The 19,835-nt window shown below is 41.8% G+C and overlaps 2 protein-coding genes across 2 annotated transcripts in view; one reads left to right on the top strand and one right to left on the bottom strand.

Annotated features, from left to right (window-relative positions):
• Positions 1–19,835, bottom strand: part of LOC132977113 (zinc finger and BTB domain-containing protein 49-like) — a 273,628-nt gene that overhangs the window by 27,345 nt on the left and 226,448 nt on the right. The gene's annotated exons all lie outside the window — the stretch shown is intronic.
• LOC132977117 (copine-9-like) overlaps positions 1–19,835 on the top strand; it is a 144,651-nt gene that overhangs the window by 23,777 nt on the left and 101,039 nt on the right. The window contains exon 3 of the mRNA XM_061041527.1: positions 6,454–6,500. Within this exon, the coding sequence (XP_060897510.1) occupies positions 6,454–6,500 (47 nt within the window). The remainder of the gene's footprint in view (positions 1–6,453; positions 6,501–19,835) is intronic.

Genomic DNA, 19,835 nt, shown 5'->3' with positions numbered 1-19,835 from the left:
AATTTCTGAAAATTCAAGAAGCCCTTTTTTTTTAAATCAATATAATGTTTAATATTTAATGTTTTAGAAGGCAGAGGTGGGGAGTGAGTCCTTGCCCCAAGTGAGGGTAGGATGGGCGGTGAGATTGACGGACGGATTGGCTCAGCGTCGGAAGTAATGGAGGCGTTGTACCGAACCGTTGTGGGGAATAGTGAGCTGAGCCTGACGGCAAAGCTCGAGATCTACTGGTTGATCTTCGTTCCAACCCTCACCTATGATCGTGCGCTATGAGTAGTGACTAAAACAATACAATCACGGATACAAGCGGTCCCAAAATTAGCTCAGCTCAGCTTTACAGATAGGGTGAGGAGCTTGGAGTAGAGCCGCTAGCATCCACTTAAGGTGGTTCGGGCATCTGATTAAGGTCCTCCTGGACGCCTCCCTTTGGGGTCCAACTGGGAGGAGACACAGGGATAGACCCAGAGTTCGCTGTTGGGATTATATATCATGTCTGACCTGGGAAGGCCTGGGAATCCTCCAGAAGGAGTTAGAAAATGTTGCTTGGTAGAAGGAAGTCTGGGTTAAATTTCTGCGCTTGCTGAAGAAAATGGATGGAAGGCAAAGGTGTTTTAAAAGTTTAATCTAAGGAATACAGTGCCTAAATTGTTATTGTGCTTCTTGTAATGACATCTAAATTTCTTAAAATCTTAAATCTTAAGTAAGAAGTATAAGCTAGGTTTTGGTCGTGGGTGGCCAACCACTGCAAGCAACCCACCCCCCCGATTTTGAACACCATATCTTTCATAATGTACAGACGAATATATAAATCTTGATGACATGAGAGAATGACTATTCACCTCTCAGCTGTAAATGAATGAGGTCTCTCTGACTGTAGGAGTCTCTGGAGGTCAGTTTTTATAATTAATCACAAAGAATAACACTTAAAATAAAATATAAATGTGAAGAACCCATTCAAAGCATATGATAACATATCCCCAGACAAACATGAAGTGATTTTTAATGTTTAATGATAAGTATAATCTAACATCCATTTTTGCCCATCAATAGTTCATTGTCATACCATTAACAATCTTAATCATGTAATCATGCTAATTAGCATGCACTTACCATTCATGCTACCATTTATAATTCAATATAAGGCGAAGGAACAGACGTCATTGTGCTTTCAGTTATTTCAAGTGACAGCTGCACTTATCTATATTTGAATATTATCACTGAATCATATGTGTTATGTGAAGAGAGTTAATTGTCCCACTTAGAGAAAAATTGTCATTGGAGCAGGGCTACCTGTGATGGTACCACAGTGACCAATCAGCTGGATGATACAGACCAAGCAGTTAATATAAACCATCTCAGCTATATATGTTCCTTTCTGGAGTCATAAGCAAAAGTCCTGAGCTCCAGGCTCCATTAAAGGGGTTCAGTATCAAATGGCCGTCATCATGATGATGCCACGTCAACTTCTTTAACACACTCTATGATTAAAAACTTTTTTAAAGGAAGAATGTGCGACTATTTCATCCAGTAGATGTCGCCCTCGAGCACCAGCATGAAACCAAAACAAACTGCTGTTTGGTGACACCTCCGCTATTCTGAAGCCTCCGCTCTCCTCCAGCGACACACCTCCAACCCCCCCCTCCAATCGCATTCACACAAAGGAGTTATCAATTAGAACGCACCATAGTTAAGCACCATTAAGCGCAAGCGGCGGACAAATTTGTCTTTTACTCGAGCTGCAATCACCTATGCTCTGCATTGTTGTGTTAGCAGGCTAATGTTAGCACACTTAGTTAGCTCGTAGCTTCATATTGTACATAAATTGACACAGAATGACCAAGATCTAAAAACACTTACGTGACATCCAAATAAGCAATAAGCAAATGAGTATGTTCTTCTTCTTTTCACTCGTCCTTGACTAAAACATACTACTCAACATGATGTAAACATGGCTCTGACAACAGTACAGCTGGCAGGACTCAGGCTTCTCACTCATTGTAGACAGTCATGACTCTGAGACATTTACACAGGATAGACTTGATTTCTTCTGTATTTATGTGTAAAATGTTGCACATTCTTCTTTTAATATTTACTCTATTTAATCAGGGTCAAAATAAAATACGAAGTCTCCCTATAGGACTGTTTTCATGCATGCAGAAGAACAGCTGATCTGTTATATTCCATGTGATTGTGACCCAGATGACACTGCGATGGTTGACTACGCATCCCTCGTCTTGAAAAGCTTCCTTCTAAACTATATCTACGAAAAAAAGGCTGTAGCTGACATATTTACAGTCTCAGCTGGCTGAGTGCTGAGCCTTCATCTCTGTGGAAATGTCTGTGAGATCAGATTTTTGACTGCAGCTATCATCTGCTCAACATCCTTTAGGCGGGCAGCGCTGACCAGGAAAGAATCCTCCTGATGGGTTCCTCCTCACATCGATAATCCAGCTCACAAATCTTTGCTTCCACACTAAAAGGGCCCGAACCACTTTGAAGTTTTTGCACAGAAATATAGAATCCCCTTTTTGCAATATGCTCCTCCATTCGTCCATCGTTACTCAATTACTCCGTTCAAATCAGTGATACAAGATTTTTCTTTTTTTAAGGACATTTATGTCCTATATTTTGCACTCATACGGTTTCTCTAGAATTTTAATTAGCTAACCTTTTATGTGAGAGAAACTGCATCTCATATAAAAGCAGCTGGAATAATCCCTTTGAGTAAAACAAGTCTCTTGATCAGTCCAGCCTGTCCCACTAAAATTCAGATTATTTAAATGTCACTATTGTCATGTAGTTATTTTGTTTGGGGGTATGTATTTCATTCAGTTTAATTTGGTTCTTCCTGGACTTGTTAGGGAAATGTGGCTGACATGATGTAATGAGATATGTAATGAGAGTCAAACAGTTTCTGATCCAGCAGAAGTAACAGTAGGAATTCGATTTGGTCTGCTTTGGCGCCCACCAAAGGTCTCTAAGTGCAACTGCAATGTTGTAAATCACAGAGTACCCTCGTCTTCCTCTTTGCCTCAGCCACTGTATCAAACCGTATCGAGACGGGCTAACTGGCTATGGCAGTAAAGCAGTACGGACTTTTCTCCAAAGAGCCACGGCCCGCTGTCAAACTTACATAGTGCTATAAGCAGGAGACTGCGGAGATCTGTGGACATCAGAGAGACTCTATTCTGCCTGTTGAAAGTTGTTTTATTTCATTTCATTTATTTATTTAATTAGGACAGTGCACATTAATCAACATATCAACAAAATAGCATCCATGTAAATATGCCGGAATTAGCACAAAAGCTAAATTTCATCCGTAGTCCTGAGGCAGGTACTAACAACAAAAAAAGAAAAACACAAAACAAATGTACAATTACAGGACAGTTTGAACAGAACGACACACACAAAAAGCTCACAGACAATTTTACAAACAAATAAGACACAGTCAGTTGTTATACTACTAGATCAACTATTTAAAGAGGCTGGGCGAACCTGAGGAAGCTACAGAGGAAACGCGTAGTTCGCTCACAATAAAATATAGTAAAGTTATTCTCAGTGTGCCGCGGACTTTTGGTCTATTTTTCTTGGTTTTGTTCCTGAAACCGTGCGCACCTGAGAACATGTTTAGGCTCTGCATGGGGTACCCTGTTGGCCCATTTAGTTACATATTGTTGCTTTAACACGAGTGTTGGATTGATTCGCGGACATTCAGTGAGATTCGATGTTTTAGTGTGTCGAAATGAAGTCGCTAATTATGGAGCAATTAAGTCAAGAAAAGACTTGTGCGCAAATTCCTATAATGAGGAACGACCCGCCCTAATCCCTCCCCCCATACTTCTTAAATAAATAAATATATATATATATATATATATATATATATATATATAAATAAAAACACATCAAATCCAGTATAAATGTTTTAGGAGAGCTGGTTTCATCAAGTAAAGAACATACATAGTGCATGTGACTGTAATGGATGGTGGCTTGTTCCTGCCAAACACACACTCAGCCGCACACACACTCTACGCTCTGCGATGCCCTCACAGGCTTCACTCTGTGTTTTTCTAGCAAATGGGATCAGCCAGCCGACCGTCTCTAAACTCTCGACCTCTGCCTCTTTTTCTCTGTTACCGTGTTTATTAATTTAGCTTGACCTTGTTTTTCTTCCTCCTCCCTTGTTTTTGTTTTTACCTCCTTTGAAGAGTAGAGTAGAGAGCATCGGGATGCTCGGGTCCCAGTAGAGGCCGGGTCGTCCTGGTCGACTGGCCTCCTGTCCTACTGAAGGCAGAGACATGAGGCTTTCTCTGCACCGCCGGCCTTTTCTCTGCTTCTCTGCTGCTTTCATGTGAGGGGGAGGAGGAGGAGGAGGAGGAGGGAGAGGGGAGGAGAGATAAGAGGAGGGGAATGGGCAGGAGAAGAGAAGAACCAAGATATCATGAAAGAAGATATGAAGAGTAAAGAGGGGAGAAGAAAGGAGAGGCTTGGAGGGGAGAGGAGGAGAGAAGTGCACACATAGAAGGGGACGACAAGGTGGAGAAACTAAGATAGGAGAGGAAGAGGAGGAAAGGCAAAGAAAGGAGGAAAGAGAGGGAAGGGTAGGACACAAGAAAGGTAGAGGAGAAGAAGATAGTGTGTGTGTGTGTGGGGGGGGGGGGCGGTTAAAGAGCAAGGAGAGATGATATGAAAATGAAATGGGCGAGATGGCATATAGTGGCAAAGGAGTAAGAGAAGGTGAGGAGGAAGTGTTTGGGAATAAAAAAGGGAACGAGAAGCAGAAAACCAAAAACTCTTCATGTCATTTCTTACTCATCATTTCTGCATCGGTCAGTCTCAATGTTAAGAGTGCATCTTTTTACAGACGGATCAAAAACAGAAATAAAGCCGTAAAGTGTTTCATATTCTCACAATATTTATGTCCTAAAAACAGATTTTTAATAGAAGCGATGTACTGCCTTCACCCTTCAGGAGGCCTGAGAGTCCCTGAGTGTTTGGACGACCCACTGAGCTGTCAGCTGACACAAAGCAGTGTGATGCTGAAAGCTCCTGTGAGTGTGAGTGTGTGAGTGTGAGTGTGTGTGTTAAAGCTGGAGCTGTATGATGCCCACATGTTGCTCCTAATCATTTAAAGTAGTGTTCCTTGTCTCCTTCTGATTTAAAGTAGTGTTCCTTGCTTTGTGTAATTTAGTGTGAGATGAGATCATTCTCAACAGTGCTGCAAAAAAAAATCTGTCATTTAGTATCTGTATTGATTTTTAAAATTTATTTCTGCTCCAACACAGTTTCATATTTTGCCTCACGTCGCCTCAAGTCTTGGCCAAAAAGTTGCACTAGAACACACCGCAAAGACTACAGCCGACGGCCAACCACCACGTACGTTCTGCGCATGCATGAGAGGAAATAACTCTCCATGCCAGCAGGGGGCGGTAGTCCGTTGTTATGATACTAGAAGTATCACCACTCGTATCATAGGTAGCCTATAATGGAGAATAATGTCTGATAAATAGCAGAAAATGGGCGCTGGGCGTTGTCAGCTCTTGGTCTTTTAGTGGAAAAAGAAAAGAAGAGGCGGAGGAGACAAATCAGGAGAAACCGCACTACTGGGTGAAAGCATGGAGACTACAGCGGCGTGCTCAAGGGGCTTTCCTGAACCTTTGTCGAGAGCTGGAGATAAATGAAACCTCCGAACAGCCAATCAGAGATTCCTCTCACCGACCGCCGATTCAACATGTCGAATCGGCCGAAAAAAGACCGTAAGGGGCCGATGGAGCCGGGCACATCGCTCACTGACGATCCAACTAGGACCAACGGCCGACGATCTCCTTGGTGTGTCAGAGCCTTCACACTGAACAAAACGTATTCCTGCTCTAAAAAAAAACTCCACAGGGAAACTTTTTACATCTTTGTTAGGCTCTTATTGTGATCCAAAACACCTCCTAGTATAGACCATAGGATTCAAAATGTTCTAAAGAGATAATTGTGTTTTGAATGAATGAGTCAACTTCTTGCTGAAAGGGAAGCAAAGATGGAGGGAGGGATTTGTTATCTGGTTTGTGGCTGAATCCGTTTACCAGCTGAATTCAGCCTTTAGTGTACTTGATTATTGTTATGCAGCAACAACACATTGCTTCCAGGTACAATCAAAGTGTAATCTTTGTGTTTACTGCTTTCATTAATTTTTCAGAATTTCATGTCTTATGAACACGGTTCCTCTTGTGAATATTTATTTTTAAAGGTTCTCTATAGCTTTCATGTTGATGCTTTCTTTTGTTTCTTTGAGAAGGAACTCTGCAACTAACAAGCAAATGACACGGCTACATATTTAAGCCGTGAACTGCAGAGCTGTTACTGTGATTATTGTTATTAATTAATTGTGTTTTTGAGATTTGTTTTTTTGCAAATATGAAAATCTACTTAAAAGTGTATAAACATTTGTTTCTTTGTGTCTCTCCTCAGTGGTGGTGTTGTACCTGCAAGGCCTGGGCACCAAGGAGTGGAGAGAGGTGAGTAAAATGTTTATGTTTTACTTGAAGAGCAGTTGACAATTGACAAATAAATGTGGTTTTACTGACAGTTCACTTTCAATGCTCTTACAAAGGAAGGCTACCTTTGAGTATGTATGGCTTAATACAACTGTTAATGCACAACACAACTTGTATTAATACAAAATAAAAGCCCAAAAGGTAAGTGTGTGTTGGCAGCATTTAAAAAAAGAAAAATCATCATTTGAAATAGCCGTGCAGTGACTTTAAAGGTACAATATGTAGAATTGTATTACAATGTTTAAATCAAAATACGTAAATTAATACAAAATTGGCTAAACCTCTGTTTAATTTTCTGCAATATCACGATACGATATTATCATGTTACTTGAGTGACGATACGATATTATTGCGATTTTAAACATTTTGCGATCTGCTGAGAAAAGCGATACAATATATTGTGATTTATCTTCTTTACCTGCATATTTTGTCCACAAAATTTAACTAAATCAAGAACTACTCAGTCTCAGTCTATTCATCTCACGTCAGTCTTTTTATTTCTACACAAGGGGAGTCGAGCCCACAGACTGACCAACACTGTGATAAAACTAAAACCCTGTAAAAGGCTGCATGCACCTCACAATCTGACCTGTTGGTATTTCAGTCTAATCGAACTTGATTTTTTTTTTTTTCAAAAATATCGATACTAAAAAAAATTTCGCCGACCTCTACCTCGGTTATATTTGTGTTGTTGTTGAGAACTTACATTAGCTCAAATATTTCTAACAGTTATCAGAGCCAGAGAAATCTGTAATTTTATAGTTTTAACGGGACGTGTCTTTGTCGTGGCAGCCGCCATGACAGACACGACATGTTTATCGTTGCCGTGGAAACACAGGATGTTACGTCAAAGACCGCTGCATAAGGAAGCGTGAGCTGCTGCTGAAAGCTGCCGTACTGTCGCTGTAGGTGCTGCTGTGATGGGTTGGCAGAGAGAATCACTCCCATGAGTTATGTCTCTCTTTTGTTGTTGTTTGGATTAAGAGCCCCCTGGTGGAAGAATTGACATACCGTGCCTTTAACTAAATTGGTCTGTACTGTAGCAGCGTCTGTTTTTTTTCTGGCACCATGAGCCTCTTCGTCACTTGTGTTCATTTGTTGGTATTCTAACTTTAAATCTAAAGTTATTCCCTTTGTAACTGAAAAGCAGCAAGTGTCTGCAGAATGCCATTTTCTTTATTCTTCTATATCCAAAAGGGTTTGCAGATTCGATACCAAATCACACTGTGCTGCAAGTGCTGCAAGTATACAGCCTTTAATAAGAACACTGCCGTTATTATCAGGACTACCCGTCGAGCGGTATTGAACATGAATGAATGATCTTCCACCTCACCGATCTTTAAAGCTGCACCAATTAATGATATGTTTTAAGTAGAGATCAATGTGCTTCTTGTTATGTGGTGACAGTCCCATTAAACATCAGCTGATCTCTTCACCTCAGCACTGTGGAACCTGTAGGTCTCTTTAAGATCTGTTCTCAGCTTTAAACGCTGGTGAGAAAGCTCTTAACATATCATACACGTTCTCTTACCTACAAAGTCAGAGGGCTTCGGTCAAATTCTAGTTCAGATGATCTTCTGAAAATCTTTTGCTAATTTTTTGGCGTTAAGGGAGTAATATGTAAGATATCTACTAAAATAAATCATAAAATGACCTTACTATATGATCAGACATTAAGGAAACATGCTATGTTGAAGTGCTGGCTTCTCTGACAGCAATGCAGCAGCCAGTATGTCCTCCTTCTAACTTTAGATTCTGCTCCTGAATGCTCTGGATTTCTTTGGACCAGAGAAGGTAGGCGGTTTTAAAGCAACTTGACACAGCCGTTTTGGACGCCCCTCGGTTTGTAAACCAACAGGTGTTGCAGCGATGGAAGCGGCCGCGAGAACTGGTTCAGATAGAAGTGATTGTACCCGACCTAAAAAGCCTCTGCATGTTTCTAATAAGCTCCACGAGCAGAAACGTGCTCAAACTAGGATCAATATTGGAGATGCTTTTTGAAAAATGGAGAGAGGTTAGAACACAGAAAGGTTTACAGAGTGATGCAGAGCTGGATAAACACTGAAGCTTCAGTGTCCAACACATGGCAACCTTCATGCACATCGAATCGAGGAGGGGGCGGGGGGAGACGTGTTTTAAATTTGGACTGCAGTACCCATTTTAAACACTAGGTGTCAGAGGTTCTTGTTGCTTCTTTAAATTGTGGTATACACACTAAGACATTACAATAAAAAAACTCCTGGGGGACACTCTGTTATCAGACTCCCTGTGGTGCTTATAATAAGGATATAAACAAGTATAATTTATTCTGTAACAATGACACACACATTCAGAACTATACTTTTCATCAAAAGAAATTGCTGTTCCAGCGGTGCCTGCGGTGTGAAATGGTGAAAACCATTCACCACCATCCACCAATCAACACTTACATGGATGTATACACTCCATTCAATTCAGATTGTGTTTGTTCAGCTGGGATTGACTCCTGATTGGCTATAGGCCTAATGCAACACCTCTGCTGCAGGCTCCATCTATCCATCCATCCATCCATCCATCCATCCATATCTCGCTCTCTCTCTCTCTCTCTCTCTCTCTCTCTCTGTCTGCTTCTTCCGGGCTTGGTGGCAGCAGGCTTAGCTAGTTAGTCCAGACCACCTTTTCCCCAGCAGCATGTTCCAGCTCCTCTTTGGGGAATTCTTTGGTATTCCCATCCCAGATGATATATGTCAGCCGTCCAGGGGGTTCTCCTTCTATCCCAGGGTCTTCTACCACTTGATGCCAAGATCCAGGATGTTACCCAGGAGGCAATCTTACCAGTGTCCTGAACTCTACTTGCTTATAAGCTCCCTCTAGATGTCTGAATTTCTGTTCCACTCTCTAGGACTGAACCTATTGCCAAACTGCAATGGAATCTTAATTGGCACTCAGAACCAAAAGCTTCCCTTCTCGACCTCTTATGATTTTAGCCCTGGTGGCTTTGTGCTCATCTTATCCCTTTCGGGCAGAAGTGTTGAGACTCCGACAAAGTCTCTTGTTCCAACCTGCCCAGAGAAGACCTTCACGCCTTCCCTGAACTTTACGACAAGTCTGCATACTTTGTCAACTTTCTTCCATTGAAAACTGAGCTCAACCAGCAGAACTGCCATGAAGTATAAATCTGTTCTCTTAATGTGCCGTCTGAGTTGGAGGATAGAAGACACAAAGCTTTGAAAAAGGCACAGTCATTCAACAAAATGGCAACAGCTCTTCAAAAAAACAAGGATGTAATCAAAGGTAAAAGCATCCCGAGGCAGATTTATTTGAACCCAAACAAAGTGAAATCTAAAAATCGTCCTGTGCATCCTTCCAGTAAGGTCAGAACTAAAGAGTGTCGAAGCAGACGTGGAGCAATATGTCCTGAGATGGTCACGCTGATCAGAGTGTTTTATAGCAAACAAAATGCAATAAAAAACTAAGCCCTTCTGTCAAGCCTCAGCAGCTGAAAATAGGAATTCATAAATTGGAAAATCACCCGAGAGGCTCGGAGAGGTCGGCCCTGATATACTGCGTAAACATATAGAAAACCTAACCTCCCTTTCTCTCTCTCCTTTCTGCCTCAGTGACTCAAAATCGCTGTTCTGCTGTAATTTGTTCTCTTTGTTATCAAAGAAAATCAGTCACATCTCAGCGGGGGGTCCAAACACACACACACACACACACACATAGATCTCAGAGAGCCTCAATCGGTCTCACAGGGAGAGGGTGCTTTGAGGAGAGCTATTTACACTCACACACACTATTTGACATTCAAAAACACACTGTAAAAACAAAAGTCAAAGCACACATGGAGTGGGATAGATCAGTTTCCAGGTAAATGACTCTGAAATATGTCACTGTAATCTCAGCTAAGTGATGCAGAGTGGCAGCTAGTGTCACAAATCAATGGCTATATTGAGTTAAACTGTACAGTCCTGGAACCCGAAAGGCACCTGAGTACGCAGGCTGGCTTAGCATGGGGTACCCTGTTGGGCGTGGGTAAAAAGATGGAAAAACTAACTGGACTACATTATTTCTAATTGCCTACACTAGGCAACGGCATGGGTTGCAACAAGATGCAGATGAAAAAATATCTGAAAATATCAAGAAAACATCAGAAAAGCTGACGGGTTGCAACCTGGCCAACCAGTTTGCCCTTTGAGCTCTCCACAGGAACGGTTTTATTTATTTTTATTTCACCTTTATTCGACCAGGTTCGTCACATTGAGATCGGAGAGTGCTTTTTTTTTTCTCCAAGGGAGACCTGGCCAAGAAGTGCAGCAACACAGAGTTTTAAAATATCAAACTCACACCATACAATAAAAAGTCAACATCATCAGATCAAACTGTGGCATACAGAAAGACTGGATGTATGACTGCTCTCCTTCTCCAGTATTTATCCTGCTGGAAATACCTTTGAAATTGGTGATGTTTATATCCTGCTGCTTGTGCTCGACCATAGACTGTACTGTATGCACGTGACCGGTGTGATCTCAATGCATCTCCTCTGTCGCCCCCCGGTGGTGGAACAAACTTCCAAACTCCATTCGATCTGCAGAGTCCCTCTGCACCTTTAAGAAAAAGCTAAAGACCCAGCTCTTTCATGAATACCTACTAACTTAATGATGATGGTCTCCATATTATTGATGATGATGATGGTAATGACGATGGTTTTTGTTTGATAACGACGACTTATAAGATGGTTTCTATACTGATTAGAGCTCTCAAGAACTGCCCTCAATGTTGTGCTTTGCCTCTGGTCACTTCCTGTCAGCACCTGTGTGTCCAATCAGACTCAAAGCTGATCGTTTGCTCTTACTGACATTGTTCCCTTTTTTCTAGATCCTTGCTTGTGTTGTTCTTACTCTCTGATGTACGTCGCTTTGGATAAAAGTGTCTGCTAAGTGAATTGTAGGATGTATTGAACCTGCTTCATTATGATTTTTTCCGTTCACCAGTAAGTTATTCTGCATTCTTTTGTTGATATTGGGATTGTGTCGAACTACAGGAAGCATTGATATAGAGGCAAACATTTAGTTATTGTGATGTATGATGGACTTGTCCACCACTTCTGCCTTGTTCTTTTTATGTAATGTTTTGCCTCCTGAGACCACCTCCCTCCCTCTCCCTCTCCCCCGTCTAACAGGGATAGCCTTTCGCTGTGAGGTGCATGTGTGAACAAACAAGTTAGGAGGATTTCAGGGGCAGTCTACCTGAAATATTCTAGAAATGTAAGGTGTGCAAAAGTGTGAAAAAACAGTGCACTTTTCCCCCTTACCCTCACATGGCAACGCTTAAAGCTGGCAACGACCCCGTTGGACTCAAGTCTTCAAAACAGCAGTCCACAAACCAGTGGTGGATGTCACTTATACAGTCTATGAGCTACAGCTACATGCAGAGAAGTTTACAAGAGAGGCAACAAATGATCCTTGTCCTTCACTCTCCTTTATTCCTTCTCCTTCTCCTTCTTCCTTCCTCTCCAGCTCAGATAGTGTCTGACTAAAAAACGATTTCTGCAATTCTCATGGAGGTAAACTTTACAAACTTCAGAGTCTACGGAGAGGAACATTTCATTTTGCTGCGAGGGATAGAGCAGTAATCCTATCATCGATTTAGAAACTGTGCAGGATAAACTCTCAAGCCTCCATCTAAGCAAAGATATCCTAGTTTGAAAATAATCAGCCTCTTGCTTCTGTTTGAAGATAAAAGTTTATCTGGGAGCATGCTAAACTTTACTTCCCTTACCGCCCCTATTTCAGCAGAGAGCCAAATCCCCCCCCACCCCCCCTCTTACCGGTCCTTTTCACTGCAGCAACATAGGCACATGGTGTGGCTGTGAACATGTTTTCTGCATGCTCTTTATTTTTATAAATCTGGGCTGATTGAAGAGCAGAGGAGCTTTCTTCAGGCCTGGGTTGCCAGGTTGGAGTCCAGCCACAGTTGGAGCTCTTCCATATGGTTCCAGGTCCCACTCAGCTGCCCACTTCCTCTGTTTACAGTCTCCTTGGACAGTAATATAGCTGTCTGTCAACAAGCAAGAGGAAACAAGCAAGCGTCCCCTGCGGCACATGTATTGTAACCAGCTTGTAGTACGTGGGCTGTCTGAACACATTGGCAGATTGGGCCTCCGGCATTTTTTTTGATGCAATTAGCAGAAATCTTATTCTCACATTAATGTGGAGAAAATAATTACAGCTCTGCCAAAAACAAACTGACTTGATCATTTTTTTTTTAAGGTGGAAGAAACTGCAGAGGAAAGTTACCCAACAAGAGGAGAAGCTGTTGAAAACAGAGCTCATTAAACGATACCTCGTCAGTGTGTGTGTGTGAGAGAGAGAGTTAGTGTGTGTGTGTGTAGAGAGACAAAGACACTCATATTCCATTATATGAAACCCATCTCCCACCAGCTCTCATCTCTCTCTGCGCTCGGCTTGTTACCCAAAACACCTCTCTCTCTTTCCTCTTATCAGAAATAGTTTTACTTCCTGGTTTGTTGGAGTTGTACTTTCTCTAAATTGCACCACTTTAACTCGCTGCAACTCTGCGACGGTCCAGGGGGCTCCAGGGGAAAGAAGGTTTACTGGAACCACTATTCTACAGCCTTAACTATAAGTTAATTATTTTGCACGTACACAAGATTCCTTGTAGATTGAACATAATTTGGGTTATGAAACTAGTATTCTCCCGTGGTACTTGTCATTGGTAAAAAGCAAAATAAAGCTGTCCTGAGGTAGAAACAAATTAAGCAGCTGTTTAGAACCTTATAGTCCGGAGAGGCCCCTAAATAAACTGACAGTCGGCCCCCTTTTGGGTTCCCTTGATTATTTCTGTGAAACTTGGAATATTCTAGGGCTGTTTTAACATTAGGAGTGATTGTTTTGATGAATGTTCCCCCCTCCCCCCTCCCCCTCTCCCCCGCTGCTCTGCGTTCACATTAGTTACATCCTGCTGTACGCTTGCGTTTGTACACAGTCCGATCCAGCAGGTGGCAGTATGCACATAGATGGTTTGCAAATCTGCTAAAAAAAAAAAACAGAAAGAAGAAGAAGCAGCCACTCGCAAACTATAAGCCAATCGTGCTAACTGTGTGGATGTTTTTTGTTATTTCTGAGACGCCAACGACGGCGCTCTTCCTACTTCCACATCCAACGATCAGCTCAGAGGATGAAATGGAAATGTTGTATGCTGCTATCTTCTAACTGTGCACCCCCCCCCCCCCTCAAAAGGCTTCTGTCTTTTGCCAGGCCGTGGTTGTAAATAAGAATCTGTTCTTAATGACCTTCCTGGTTAAATAAAGGCAAAATAAAGATAATGAAACGGTCACTAGCTGCGCTGATACGACGTTTTTTTGAGTGCTTTAATTGAGTTCACCATTCTCTCCCAGTTTTTCTCTCTGGAAATGTAGGAACAGTGCATTTTGATCATTGCACAGCATTTCACTGCTTGATGCTTAGTATAAGAAATGTTCTAAACAACAGGCCACACTTTCTCAAGACCTTGAGAATGATTCTTTTTTTAAATCTTGTTTATTTGAAAATGGAAGTTGCCGGGGCCCCAGGAGAGCCTGGTCTGGCCCTGGAAAAGTTATTAGTTGTTTTTTTCTGTAATGTGTTACTTGAAGAAGTGTCTCCAGTCGACTCTGCTGCCTCTCTCTCTCTCTCTCTCTCTCTCTCTCTCTCTCTCCCTCTCTCCCATGCTTCATTAGCTCATTTCTGACAGTGCCTGCCTGCCAGCCTAACCTGTCCCCCCAGAAGGCACACAGCCATGCTAACCTACTTTTTTTCCAACAACTTCTGGGGAATAACAATAATAATGATGCTTTCCCCCGTTTCAACTGTCATTTTGTGTCCAAATCCTCGGTGCATTTTTGGATCCCTGATCCGTTGGGACCGACTCGCCCTCTGTCTGTCTCCGTCCTGCTTCCTTTCTGACTACACTCTCCTCGACTTGCAGACAGTTCATTATAGATGCAGTAGACTCAAATACGGAGGAAAGCCACCCTGAATGACGTGGTGTTGCCTGACTGTGTTCATGCACACCCCACTATCCTGCTGAGACACACACATTCATACATACACACACATACATGCATACACACACACACATACATGCACACACTCGAAGAAAAAATAATGTATTCTCTTGTGTTGGAATCCCTCAAGTTTCACTTAATTCTTCAGCCACAAAGAGAATACTTCGTCTGAACTCATTACAGACTCCTTTTCTTCTTTGCTGCGTCATGTTTGATTGAACTTGATGCCACTCAGCAGCATGCGAGGAAAAGAGCCAAAACATCCAGGACATTTTTACTGGTTACTTTGCATTAGCCTCAAGATGGTTGATCAGAGTTTGATGAATGTATACTTACATTACCTTCTTTTTTCTTTTAGATTAGTTACATCAGGGTGTATCGTCTCCAGCCCCTTAGTGACCCAGAATGGGAAAAGTGGTATATATAATGATGGATGGATGCATGGGTACAACATTGCTCGTGTTGCTTCTGCGTGGCTGCAGGGATTTAAAGTTCCCATGAGAAGTTTGTAGCTGGCTATGAAACATATGGAAATTACAATTGATGCCTCTTTACCTAGAAAAGCAAACTAGACCATCAGACAGAAGATTTCTTGTTTCTATGTAGTTTTTTATATTCATGTTAACCCCTGCTGGGGGGTAGGTGTCAGATTGGTTGAAAAAGCCTTTATAAAAATAATTCATGCCAAACATTCATGGAGAGTAACATGTTAAGACATTTATAATACAGAAGGAAGAGATTTTTTAAAAGAAACTAATACTTGCACAAGTGACATAGAGCTGTTATCACCAACATGCTATCATCCAGCTCCAGGCAGCAGCAGAAGCCCCGCTCAGCTGTCTCATCCTTGGTGTCCAAATCCACACCGGACTCCCTTTAAATCTCCTTGTTGCTGTAATCATAGGGCGCTGATTATCAACAGACAGGGCAGGCAACTGCTTGGGGCCCCATGGCCATTAGGGGGCACCTGAGGGCAGACACAACATAAAACGACAGCAGCGTAACCGAGTCGAGTGCACACCACCGGGAGTCAAAGTCGCCATTGCAGGGCCCCAAAAGACTCTATAATTTGCCACTGTCTTTGATATTTATATTATTCTCCGGCGTTCGTGATGCAACTTTAACTAAACAAAACTTTCAGTGCTTATCTCCCTCAATCTCTCCTGTTGATAACAAACAGAGTTCCCCTACAGGCCTGGAGGACTACTGCTGAACAGGCTGGATTTGCAGCATTTGCAGTTGTTCTGAAGTGTGTTTTTGACTTTTTATGTTTTATTTAGGCTGTTTGTAGTGCGTTTGATGTTAATGCAGTTGTTTAAGATTTTTGCAGCATGTCTGTTTTCATTTGTTTTTGGACGTTTGCATTTGCTTTTGAATGTGCAGCATTTCTAAATATGCTGCGCCTTTTTATGAATGCCGAGCTTTTGCACCTGTTGGCCACCGTATTTAACAAGACAATGATGTTTTATTGTCACAGTTTTTTTTTTTTACATTTCTTTAAGAATTACATAAATAAAAGGTTTGGCCCTGTAGCACGAAACAAATGAACATTTCTTCCCTCTAATTTCATTCAAGCAAAAAGGCCATTTGCACATTCAAAACTGTAATCCTCTTTGTTGCACCAGCTCTGTAAAATTTACATATAAGTATCTGTGCTTAAGGAGAAGGAAGGAAAATTGGTAGAAAAAGCCAGCACAGTGGATTGACAGTCATAGTAAGTGATTCCAATTTTTGGAACTATGATTGTTTTTAAAAAAAGAAAAGATCCTTTCACTTGCATACAAGACAAATGTTCTATCCAAGCTAAACAATCAGAATCTGACAATATCAATACAGCATCAAATGTGTCCTGCTTGTCACAAGTGCACAATGTCAAAGATGACGTGTTTCTCTAAAGTCGTACATACTGACATAGAGAACCTGCTTTTCCTCTGCACTGATCATCAGCTGGAGGTGCTGATTGAACTGTTTCTCTTGGTCCATCATGCAGATACGATTAGCTTGTAGCTACAGCTTGTGTCATTATATTTCAGAACCTTTTGGCAACCTTATGGGGCTTTCACGCTGGCAGAAAACTCCTGAAAAACTATTTCCAGGAGGAGCTATATGTGTAACAGCAGAATTTCCGTCCGAGGGGGCTGAGAACGCAGCAGGATTTTATCTGGAGAATATAGCTAGAGCCAACTGGAGGGGGGAGTGATGTTTATACACTGTGACTGGAGTCCGTCTGCCCACGACCGCTACGATCTCCGCACATATAATTAAACGTCTGCATTTTGTTTTCTGTTCGTCAGTATGTTGTTCTCCGCTCTTTTGGTGACATTTTGATTCCGCCGAACGACACGGAGCATTGAAATAAAGGCAAATGTTCTCATAATAGCATTGTATAGCGGACTCTGTTGCTTCGTCTGCTTTTTATTTATTTTTTTACGTCAAGTCTTACCTGTTTTAATAATATCCGGAGCAGCATATGTGAAAACGGCTCTAATAATACTAATCTCATGGTGAGATATATGACGTACAGTAAAAGCACAATGCAACCCAAACTATTGTATGAAACACTTGAAAGAGAAAACTTAACTCATCATCAGTGTGAGCCCTGAGCCTGTTTTCCGGAGACAAGGTGGTCATAGTGTTCCTAACTTCCTCTCTGCTGCGGAGCCTCGTTTTGGTGGCAGTCAGAGCTCAATGAGAGGAGAGAGTCTCCACTATCCTCACTGTCTGTGAGCGTTTTAAAAAAATTATATTACAATACCCGTTCCCTGAGAACATTTGGAACGGTTCTATAACACACATAAACAAAATATTTTTACCTGATTGCATGACAAAATTTTTTATTTCTTCCTTCTTATTCCAATTCCACAATAGACAGTCAATCAGGAAAAGATGTATTTGAACTGGCATTGTTTTCCCGCAATATGTAATGAGCAAAAAAAATAGAGGATGAACGGAAAAACAGGAGGCCCCCAATGTACCGGTAACTGTTGCCATGTATATATGTATGAAACCGTAAGTGTTTGGAGTGGCATGTGTACATGTGCATGCGCCTGTAATTGTAGGAGTGAGTGTGTGTGTGTGTGTGTGTGTGTGTGTGTATGGATACTTAAGCAGACACTTGGGTAAACTGTAGCACGGATAAGCTAAATGTTTTTACACATTTGTAATTACTGTTTTTATGTTGTTTTCGATGTATTGTCCATGCAGCAATTTCCCAGCATCCGAGACAAATTTCTCCCTATAGGGAGACGAATAAAGAAACCTTGATCTTGATGTAGTCCTTGATAATAAGTGCTTGTATAAATGTATTTTCTAGCAGATAGGGCTGCATACAAAGGCCACAGCACTGCTCAGAAGCCTTTGTGTTGCCCATGTTTCCCCCATGAGCAGATTGGTTTGAACTGAAGATATCGCATTGCTTAAAGAAATCCACTCCTCCAGGGATCAAAGCTGACTCAAAAGAGATGACCCAGCTCCTCAGCATAGTGTTGTTTCTGTCTGGGATAAAAAACACTCAGACTTCACAGTATGGACATCACATGGAGGCAGTTGTTAGCACTATTGCTGCACAGAATGAAGGCTCAGGCTTTACATCCTGACCCTGCATGGATTTCCTTTTGTGTGCTTCAGTTTTATCCCAAAGTCCAAAGACATGCACGCCCGGCGCTCTGAATTGGTGGAAAGCGCTCTAGTCACCCATGACACTGTGGTGGAGAGCTGTTTTAGCCATGAAAAACAGATCGTCCCCTTCTCATGCTGGAAGGCGTTCCCCATTTTCATGCTGAAAGGACAGTTTCTACACGAGGGAGCTGAGTGGGTTGCAGCTATAGCTCAAACTACAGTATAGCTCTATTCAGCCTGCTCAATCGAAACGCGCTGTATTTTATTCCCCTCTGACATCAGCAAAGTCACAACTTTTTAATGGCCTTGAGATTATCTGAGTTTGTCCTGTGATTTGGTTTTGCTTCCGATGCGGTCTGATCGGAAGGATTTCAGGAGCGTCCCGATTTCAAATCCTAAATATTTCACTTGTTTAATATTTGCGATCCGATCCCCTGATGTGTGGGTTGACACCAGAGGGCAGCCGAGCATGCTCTCTTTACAGTAGATTTTCACCTTGAACAAAACGATAGCCAGTTGGGAAGCGAACTGACTAAAGACAGAAGCAAATCATACACTGTAAATATTAAAGGCCAGAGCGTGAGTGACGTCACATATCTGTTACTGCAGGGGGCTTTGGAGGACAATAACTAATCATGGTTATATCTTTTTTTGTACCAGGCTGTAAACATGTTCATTTCTGCCATAAAAAAAAAAAAAACAGGTTTTTTTGAATGTGGTGTGAAAGTGACTTTTGGTGCTCTTGCAGCAGCCTCAAGCAGACTCTCGACAAACTGCATTAGCCTCATTTTTGCAGGTTTCCGCTTTCAGTAAATCAGTTACTTACTCACCTAAGGAACATGTACAGCCCATCTTCACACAACTTCTCCTCATCTTTATCCAAAGTTTAACTTCTTTCTTCGGGAACTTTCAGTAAAAAAGTAGTCTTAAAAATGATCACAAATTCTTCCCATGTTTGTTTTTCTCTAAACATTTCCAGTTTGGAGATTTGGGACTGTCAGTGTGTGGTCACATCGTTGCTCTCTAACAAACACTTTAAGAACAAAACTGCTTAATCCATCATTATGTGTCGTCATGTGTGGAGTCTCTCAAATGTTCAAAATATGTTTTTAAAATATTTTTCTCTGGGGCCAGGCATTAAATAAAAGTTATAAAAACATGTCTGTATGGAAGCAAAAAAATGGTGTAGAAGTTATGAAACAACGAAGATATAACATAAAAAGAAAGAGTGTGCTACTGTTTTTGTGGATATGAATAACACCAAGTCGGGAAAACATGAATACCAGTCAGTTTGTAGTTCCACAAAAGCCTAAACTTTCCATTTACTTTGCTGCCGTCTTTTGATTTTCAGTACAAAAGCTCATATTTTCCTCTCGGGTGTTACCTTGTTTTCAGCTTCGTCGTCCCTCACCGTCGTACAGGACAGCCGCTCGGCTCTTTAGGCTGCTAACAAGCAGTCCGGGTTTATTCAGCGTATAAAGTAGGAGGAGAGACGGAGTACATCATCTGAACCGGGTCACTTTATTTTCAGACACCTTAGACCAAAGCGGGAGACTCAATCACAACTTCTCGCCGCCTACATTACCCATACTGTAAGCCTCCTGCTTAAAGGGACAGGCTCAGGCGGGGAA

The sequence above is a fragment of the Labrus mixtus genome, chromosome 7 (assembly GCF_963584025.1).
Source record: "Labrus mixtus chromosome 7, fLabMix1.1, whole genome shotgun sequence".
NCBI lineage: Eukaryota > Metazoa > Chordata > Actinopteri > Labriformes > Labridae > Labrus > Labrus mixtus.
This window is presented reverse-complemented; position numbering and strand designations above follow the sequence as displayed.